The 10419-nt window shown below is 39.1% G+C and overlaps 1 protein-coding gene across 1 annotated transcript; it reads left to right on the top strand.

The window, feature by feature from the left end:
* Window positions 1-512: 512 nt before the first annotated feature.
* Window positions 513-9217, top strand: LOC139720948 (NXPE family member 3-like). The gene is made up of 6 exons (XM_071632278.1): window positions 513-551; window positions 2243-2452; window positions 3330-3746; window positions 4607-4785; window positions 7710-7758; window positions 8381-9217. The coding sequence occupies exons 1-6, from the start codon at window positions 513-515 to the stop codon at window positions 9215-9217; spliced, it is 1731 nt and encodes a 576-aa protein (XP_071488379.1).
* Window positions 9218-10419: the final 1202 nt, after the last annotated feature.

The following is a 10419-nucleotide window of genomic DNA, read 5'->3' as shown; positions in this document are numbered from 1 at the left end:
ACCCATTTTCATCGAAATCAATAAACGTTGAATTCCTCTTAGAATTGTATGTTCTTTGATATTTCATAACTGCATGGCTTCTAAATATCTTACAAAAAAGTTAAAATCTGAATCCCTATATCATCCAAAACTACTCGTTCCCTTTAAATTATCAGAAAAGTACCCGCCTTATCTTTTTCATATACCAGCTGTTATCATGGGATTGCAGTATAGTTTCCGTTAATATGAGGATGACATGTTTGAATTGTCGAGTTTCAGCTGCTGCTATCTGCACTCCAACATTTTGAATGACGGTATTACACATCAATATACTATTTTCTAGGGGTTTTATGTTTTTTGTTTTTGTTTTTACAATCTATCTTAGCTGCCAGTCACTGTTGCATTCTCTTTACATTTGTTTACTTCTCTCTGTAGGTGGATTAGGAAATTCAAAGCGTTGGTGGCTACTTCTTCTGCTAGTGTGTCTTGTGACGTTTTGCATCTTTGCACTCGTTTCCGAAACCGGTAGTAGTATGGGCATCCCACAGTACGTCAGCCATTTCACCAGCAAGGTATAGTCATGATTAAGGCGTCTTGGAGCTCCTCACGAAACCGATACCCACGAGTCATACAGCCCACGAGTTCGATAGTGGAAAAAAGGCCCTGGTCACACAGCCCACGAATAATAGCTGTCTGCAGCTCATTAGTTTGACACTAAACAAACAAACAAACAAACAAACAAACAAACAAACAAACAGACAGACAAACCATTGACCAACCACGGACAAACAAAAACAAAAACAAAACAAAACAGCCCACGGTTTCGAATTACAACACGGGGTGGTCTCGTGGGCCTTTTTTGTTCAGTGTCGAAATTAATGGGCTGCATTACTCGTGGGCTGTATTACTAATGGGCTGTATAATCTATGGCCTGTATGTGATTTGTGGGTGTCGAACTCATGACGTGCACCAGGAGCCGCAGCTCAGACGGCACTTGATTTCATATCCAGTTACCACAGCGAAACTATGTACTTTATTATGTTCTTCTCTTTATTATCACTAGCATTGTTCTGGTAGTTCTTGTATGACATATCATAAGTGTAACTGTCAATGTTAATATTACATGATCATTTTGACCATTTACAAGCGTGTACTGTTCTCCGTTTCTATCTGTTTTGTAAGAATAAAAATCACTTTCATTTTTTTTTTATAATGACGTCTCGTTGTCGAGACCATACCTTATTGTTGACACCACAACCTTTTATCGACCTATGCATTTCAATTTAGACTTGTGCTGATTTATGAAACTCTGATCATCATGTAACCTAAAGAGAAATATCTAAACTTATATAATGCATTTTTGAATAACAGTTCTTCTATTTTTCTTCAGATTACTAGGATCTGCTAGGATCTACTAGGATCTAGGATATGAATAACTGCAAAAGATATTGGAAGGCTCATTCCGCCTAACTGAGGAAAAATAATACATCTTATATTACTTCAACATGTATTTGCACTACAGTGTATGTTCTTTAGAATTCTTACGATCGCTTCATAACACGACTTATTTCCCGCTGTTTTGTGTTCTTTTGCCAAATGAAATTCCTTATAGTCGAATCCATAAAATCACTCTATTCCATTGTGTCCATTATCGAGTGTGCACTAATACTTGAAATAACAATAAAGAAAATACAAAGGCGAAGCAAACAATATAATGGAACTTTGTGATTTGATTCTGAGATGTTTATAATATTAAAGATGATTGTCCTGTGTCATTTCAATTCAACTCAAATGGTTTTATTTCCATATAAAGTAATACAAAGTAATATACGTAACGCTTACACGAGTACAAAATATTTAAAGGAACTTTGAATAAGTTTCAACAAAACATGAATACAATATCATAATGATGTCAACTTTAAATAAAAAAGTAAACATTACGATCCTAATTTGTAACTCTACATGGAAAAGAAAAATTCACAAGAAAGCATAGCTTGTAAAATGTGTGAATTACTCTAGAAGTTGAGGGCATCTCAACATCCGTCATGGACTCCATGTATGAAAATTTTGATATCCCGAAGTCAGGCGAAATAATCAGAAAATAAAGAAAGAAAGTTCTGCAGTTCTGCATTTCAGCGGGGTGTAATTGTTCTCTTTGTGTTTACGTTGTTGTTGTTGTTGGTGGTGGTGGTGGTCTTGTTCTTGTTCTTTTTGATGATGTTGTTCTTTCAAAACCCTACTTCATTTTATACTCCTTTTACAGGTGATTTTGATGGCAGAAACGAACGCGGGCCGGAGACTTCCCTTCCGCTTCGCCCCGGCCCGTTCCCGTGAGGATTCAAACACGGCGGGAAGCAGCTCCTACCCTATCTATCAGACTGTCGGACCGCCGAAAGAGGGGGCACTACCGCTACCAGCCCAGCAGCAGCACCATGCTAGTGATACCTTGTTGGGAAAACAGCAATCTACGATGGTAATTGAATAATACAGGTCACACGTTGTGCTATAGTGGATCATTAGACAGTGTTAGATGGAGAGAGAGGGGGGCGGTCAGAGAGGAACCTTTATAAAGTACATAATTATAATTATATGACTTTGAGACTGAGGGTTACCCAGTGAATGTACATTATTAAACACTTTGAAGGAGGCTCCTATATTATGATAATTCAAATACAGTTCCGAATAGAGAGATCATCTTGTGACCCTGCTTCACAAAACCAACAAAAAGTCGCCGGATATAAGTTTTTAGTTAGGGGCAGATTCTGAGAGACCAGACTCTGTGCTTTAAAATTATGTATTACTCAATTCAAATGGACTCGCTTAACTTAAACACATAATCTGGAAAAGTGTTTACTAAGAGAAGAGGCTCTAAAGCATGGGGTCTATTCAAACGCTTAATCTTACCAGGCCTTGCTAGCTGTACAATGAATTGGACTAAAAAAAAAAAAAACATGTTGTAAATTTCCGCAGCAACAATGCAGGGAGTATCGGATTTTAAAAGTTGAGATTCCTAATGCTCAAATTACTACGGCCTTATTATTTGGTATTACCATCATTATTGGTTGTAATATTAGCATTATTATCATTATTATTACCATTATTATTACTATTATTATTACTATTATTATTATTATTATTATTATTATTATTGTCTAATTGTAATATTAACATATTGACATAATTACTTTTATACATGTCATTATTATTGATATTATCATTATCATTATTATTATCATTATTATTGATATTAATAAAACTACCCTGAGTATTACTATCATTACTGTAGCTATTTATGCTTCCATTTTCATTACCATTATTCATATCATCGTTGTCATATCTAATCTAAACAGTCTGTCAACCCGAAGCTGATGACAAGTGCGCATTACTCGCGCTTTTACATCACCAATCCGAAGCCATTCTACTCCATTGGTGAGGAGGTCAACGTCGTCATCGAGGCCAGAGACGACCTCAACCGACCCAAGACGGTGGGCGGAGATCTCTTCCGGGCCAGGATGCTCAGCCGGGAGGCGACGGCCTGCCAGGGAACGGACGAACTGCTCGATCTCGGCGACGGCCGCTACGAGGCGACATTTACCACGCGATGGCCTGGCGAGGCCAAGATCGACGTCTCCCTCGTTCACGCCGCCGAGGGGCTGGCGGTGATCAAGGACATCGCTTCCAGTTTCCCGACAAAGATGGTTTACATTGCCCGATTTGGGAACTCAAAGAACGCAGAAACGCGTCGATGCAACGTTTTCCCACCAGAGGTATGCTTTCTTTAGAGATGATGATGATGATGATGATAGTGATACTACTACTACTATTCTGTTGCTATACTACTGCTACTACTACTACTAATAATAATAATGATAAGAAGAAGAAGAAGAAGAAGAAGAAGAAGAAGAAGAAGAATGATAGTAGTAATAATAATGATGATAATGATAATAATGAGTATTATACTAATGATAGCGATAGCAACGATAATAACCATATTTATAATACATAGTAGTATTAACAAAAATGATAATATTAATAATGATAATAGCAATATTAATGATAATAAAAAAATTATACAGGGTACTTATGCTGCGCCTATTACTCAAGAATAAATAATGACATACAAAAATAATTACACGCACACACATGCCATGTACATAGAAATACGTAAAAGAATAAAACAATGATAATGAGAAATTAGAAAGTACATACTGGAAAGCAGTTTGAAACTAACGAGTCCGGAGGACAGTTACAAACCAGATAATACAGGATAACGATTAGGATCATAATGATTAGAAAAAGATAATTATGATTGTGATCATGGTCATAATCTTAATAGCAGCAATGATAATATTGATAATGATAATACTAATAAAAGCCATTGTAATATAAAGGAAAGTGTAAACCATACGCCCACACGACGTTCCTGTGTACACAAGCTCTCATTCTCTCCTTCTTTCCCACGTATTTTTTTTCATTCATTCATGCTTTTTTTATGTTATTTCCAAACAATATACATAGGTAATACAAACGTCACAATGATGGTATATCCAACCCACCTTCCCTTCTCTCTCTCTCTCTCTCTCTCTCTCTCTTCTGTTTTGTTTATATATCACCTTCTCTACGAAAGTACGGGGAATTCTGCAACTTTACCAACCCAGTAAGCGGAGTTCCTTGGTATTGCCAAAAGCCTGTACATCCTGGCCTGTCGTGCGGCGATTGGAGATGGTCGCAGAGCGACGAAACGGCCACAGCTGCACTAAAGAGGGCGCTATTGGGAAATCAGAACAGAGCAACATGTATTCTCAGGTAAGACATTCATGATTCTATTGACCAACATTAATTTTACAGATACGATTATTGTCCATAATTTTCTCCACCCCCCCCCCCCTCTCTCTCTCTCTCTCTCTCTGCATATTATGCATATATGTGTATGTATCGTGCAGTGGGTGATTTTATTGTTGTGCTCCTGTCAAAAATTTCTGCGTTTGTATGATCTACCAATACACACAATAAGAAAAAAAGAATGCAGAAATATCAATATTTGTATACGATCATGTGTACATTTTTTTCAATATATATATATATATATATATATATGACCCTGCATCACAAAACTAACAAAAAGTCGCGAGATATGGATTTTAAGTTGAGAGCAGATTCTTAAAGAGCATACTCTAAGCTTTTAAATGATGTATAACTCAACTCAAATGGACTCTCCTAACCTATCTAAAATATGATAGAAAAAACGCACACACTCTGGAAAAGTGTGAACTGAGAAAAGAGGCTTTGAAGTACAATGTCTATTCAAGCGCTTGATCTTTACCAAGCGGTGCTAGCTGTGCAATGAAAGGGACAAAACACAGGAAGTAGACCACTGGAGCAACAACAATGAAGGTATTATCAGATTATTAAAGCTGAAATTGAACATGTTCTATCAACACATTCTGCCCATGATTAATGCCAACTTTCAAAGCAGTAGAGTTACTCTGTCAGAAATTGTTGGACATGAAAATGAAGAGTATGTGACACATAAGCAACCTTTTTTTTTTTTTTTTTTTGGTTATTTACTCCGCTACTTTGACACATAAGCATTCAAGAAGAAACAAATTAAGTACAGTTAAATCAATGTTTTCAATAATAATCAAGTTCTTGGTTTTGGTACCAAGTTGAAGATTTGATATCAAAATATCAAATTCAAAACAAAGTATAAATAAACACGTAAATTTTGGTTATACTGCTCTGGGTTCAGGGTTCATGCCCCCCCCCCCCCCCCTCCCTTTAGTAGTTGGTACTGCGCCAGGCGTCGTGCCCGGTAGACCGCAGGACTGGTCGTCAGCTGGTGTGGCTCAATAGGTGTGGCCTAGCAGGTATCGCTCAGCAGGTGTGGCTCAGCTAGCGACGCTCGTCCCTCGTACCAGTAGTCGCCCCAGCATAACAGTCCTGCTCGCCGACGCTGATTCAAACCCCGTACCGACGTGTTCTGTGTGCTAACAAAAATGTTTCTCTGCCTACTATTCCCTAACGTCCGTACTTATACACAAACTGCTAAAATCAATTAACATGGCTCAGACTGAAGTATGTATTAAAAATCTTCCTCACAAAGAAAACTATCTCTACTTACTAAATTAAGACTTCCCTGTAAATTAGCCATGTTCAGACGTATTTCCAGGTGGAGTAAAAATTTATGGCACGGCAATAAAAATTCAAATTAGTGCATATCTTACCACGACCCTTGTGTCCACATGACGGTCGTGGGAAGAAACTCCGACCAATTTATGTGCGAGGGTCGGTGTAACTTCCGGAAGTGGTAGCGCGGCGCACGTCGACCATGCGATTGTTGTTTACTAGTGGCATTTGTCTTCTCCATTCTTGTCGATGGAAATATCTGTATGAGCGCTAGCTTCTTCGTCGCGATCGACTAGGTTAGAATTGCACTACACGCACATGTGTACTCGCAAAATGTCAACATTGCGATTTGACCCAGGAAGTTTTACCTAGGTCGCAAGGTATGTAAGTTCATAGATACTCCGAGCGCTTGTCCGCACGGGCAATTTACTCCGACCGGCTAGTCGTTGTAGCGAGATACTCCTGAGAAAACTCAGGAGTATCTCGTTTGGAGGAAGAGGTCATGGTAAGTTCCTCCGATCGGAGGAAGTTACCACGACCTTGTTCAGACGGGCACTACTCCGACCTATCCTCCGAAGTTACTCCGACCAAGCTTCCTCCGACGTTTCCTCCGAAGTTACTCCGACCAAAACTGCCTCCGTCTGATCACAGCTATTTAGCACCTAATCATATTCCTGAATATCATTAACCTAACTTCACAGCCGGATGAGCTCGCCTGAACCTAACACAATGATGTAATACGGCATAACTGAATCCAATTAACTAATTTTCTTATATATATATATATATATATATATATATATATATATATATATTGTCTGGGGTATCCTAACCAACAGAGGCGTCATTGACCTAACTAACTTTTGTAAAAAAAAAAATCAATTGATATATATAAACACTCGAGGCAAATATAGTCCTTTCCTGACAGTATGTAAAGGGTTTCACGAAATGAAAAGGGGACTCTAAAACATATCTGATCATTCTATTCTCCCCCCAAAAAATGGGTTGTAGGAAAACTGCTGAAAACACACTTTCCCATTCATGTTATGATCCCAAACTTACAAATAATGTAGGACAGCTCTTTCGGAAAATATGAAAAACTCAAGATTGACTTTGTTGACCCATTTCAACTTTCTGGTGTCCTCCCGTAAAATCAAGGGGTGCGACTTTTTGTTCGTTTTGTGATGCATGGTCATATAAATATACATATATATATATATATATATATATATACATATATAATCATACACACACAAATAGATGTTACAGCACATATATTATAATGTAATATATTATATTATCATGTGTATAAATGAAGAGTTTGTTTGCAAAAACCGATAAGTCCATATTTGTCAAATGGAGATATTTGCGATTAAAGGTCAAGAAAAATAAAGAGAATAATAAGAAAAATTTTGCTTCTTTTTACCATAACTTCAAAAATGTACCTTTATATGTAATGACCAATATATCATTTAATAGGTATTACTTTGTACTTTATGACAGAGACCGTAATTCAAAATCTTCAAAAATTGACTTATCGGTTTTTGCAAACAAACTCTTCAAATATTTCACCATGAACCTATTTTCTGTCATTCCTGTTGCAGGTACAGACAGAGACTGAATAACCAAAACGTAGAGACAACAATCAGTGTAGTGGCACCAAACTCCAAAGGTGATTTCTTGCGGTTTCCTACACACTGAATAATACCAGGTGCATACAAGCGCCTGCCTTTATACTGATAACAATTTCTTTCGTTTATTCAAATTTTGTTATAGCTGAACAGTGAAACAAGTAGAGAGATATAAAAATGGTAGTTTTGCCACCTGAATTTTTACTTGATTGTAACGAGAATTTCGTTATAACCGTGTTCGTTACGGCGGGAGTGCACTGCGCTCGTAATGTACGTTCCATCGCCTGCATTTCGTAGACAGGTAAACGTAACACCAAAATCAAATGCTTTGCTGAATGTGTTGAAACAAAGGAGAATATATGGTACGTCGAAAAGAAAAAAAAAATCTTATATGTCATTCCTTGAAACAAACAAGTTTGTAACATAAAATAAAACAATAGCTACCTAGATATGAATAGCAGAGACGCTTTTCGGATAAAATGCTTAAAGCAGAATATACCAGTTGTGAAATGAAAACGTGAACATACAACGTAAAGTACCATTTCTCAAAAATATTTCCATGATTTCTTTCGCTGCAACTTGGAATAGTTGGTTCGGTCTATTTACGCCTTCGACACTTTCAAAATATCCCTTTCTCGGCAGAGGATGTCAACAACGCCCTCCACGTTACGGAATTTCCATGGCAGAACAACAGTCTTCCCCCGTGCCGCCCGGGTCAGCTCATCGGCAAGTCGCCTATGACGGGTTACTACTACCATGACACGTGGTACTCATTGCACTGCAAGATACGGCGGAGGTGGACAGCCGAGAACGTAACGAACTGCCTGCGGAATACAACACTGCAGATCATCGGGGACTCGTCCGCTCGCCAGATTTACCACATGATGCAGAGCATGCTGCAGGAACAATTCACGAGCAGCCGACATGACTTTCTGCACGAGTCTGAGGAGCGGAGCGGACCGTTGTGGGACATCGACGGCAACAACGGCATCGAGATCCGATTCAACTTCCACGGTTTCCCCATCGGAGGATCGAACTGGTTCAACCGCTCGAATATCATGGACGCCGCTCGGCGGCTCGACAGGATGCAGCCGAGCAGGAACCGCACGATTATCGTCATGACCATTGGCGCGCATTTCACTTACCACAACCTGGATCTGTACGAGAACAGACTGCGCATTGTCAAGGCGGCGCTAGACCGTCTCTTCGTCAGGATTCCCAACGTGCTGGTCATTATGAAATCCATGACGCCCCGCGAGTTTAGCGACGTGACGCACATCGAGGTCAACAGTGAGTGGTGGATGTGGCGCCTCGATCAGAGTATGCGCAAGATCATTGCCAGTGATCCGAGGATTGCCCTCATTGACGCATGGGGAATGACACGCGCGATGTTGTTCCCCTATGACGTACACCCACACGAGACGGTCATTGCCAATTTCGTCAGTCAGATATTGTCGTATGCTTGCCCGACGAAGAGGTAGCAAACGTCTTACTCCCTACCGGTGAGGGAGTCATTCATTATTAGTAGCTCAGGATAGACGGTTTGAGTAGATATTGAATTGAATAACTTGTGTAGATCAGTTAAGATAGACACCTCACCTTGCCTCGTGCTGGCGTCACACAGACTGTCCAGAAATGGACGCAAGAAGAAGACACGAATGATTATGGAATTTTCAACTTCACGCGAAGTTGGACCCGAACTTTGTCAACATCTAATCATCTGCCGAAGCAAGTACGATGCGTATACAAAATGTCTTACCATGACGACTGGACCGCAGACTATGGTATAGGCCCTATACGTAGATGTGATTTTTTTTTGTTTTATGTTCACCCGAAGGACACACAAAGGCTACACGATGGCTACATGACATCGCATTTAGGATACGATGGTTCTCCACGAAGGGCAAAAACAGACACACGAATTCCAATACTAAATAGTCTTCGGGGATTTGTTTTTCTTTCCCTTTTTACGCATGCATTACGCTGGCGTCACACTGCCCGGAAATTGATGCAAGGTGGCCTTACGAATATGGAACTGTCAGTTTGTGCGAAGTTGTGACAGTGCACCTCAAAACAAACAAAAAGTCGCCAGATATGAATTTTTAGTTAAGACCATATTCTGAAAGATCAGACTTTAAGCTTTAAATGATGTATAACTCAAATCAAATGGACTCTCCTAACCTATCTAAATATTGGAAAGAAAGCACAAACTCAGGAAAAGTGTGAACTGAGAAAAGAGGCTCTGAAGTACAGTGTCTATTCAAGCGCTTAATCTTTACCAAACCGTGCTGGCTGTGCGATGAATGGGACAAAAAACAGGAAGTAAACCACCAGAGTAACAACAATGAAGGGATTATCAGATTAAACTGACATTCAACATGCCTCATTAACACATTCTGTTCATAATTAATGCCAACTTTTAAAGCAGTGGCACTATTTTTTTTTAAAGTTATTAGAGTTGAAAGTGAAGAGTGTGGACAAGGTTTTTCAGAAATGAAAAAGGGATTCGAAAGACGCACCTAATCACACTATTCTGCCAAAAATGTTCGAGATAAACTGCTAAAAAACACACTTTCCTGCCCGTTTTATGATACCAAATTTTAGCATAATGTAGAAGAAGACACACTCTTTCAGAAAATATGAAAAAGTCAAGTTCGGCTAGATTGATCCATTTCACTTATTT

Source organism: Diadema antillarum, unplaced genomic scaffold, assembly GCF_040938485.1.
Source record: "Diadema antillarum isolate AM-2024a unplaced genomic scaffold, OU_Dant_1.0 scf00000135, whole genome shotgun sequence".
NCBI lineage: Eukaryota > Metazoa > Echinodermata > Echinoidea > Diadematoida > Diadematidae > Diadema > Diadema antillarum.
Note: the sequence above shows the minus strand (reverse complement) of the source record. Positions and strands in the feature narration are given on the sequence as shown.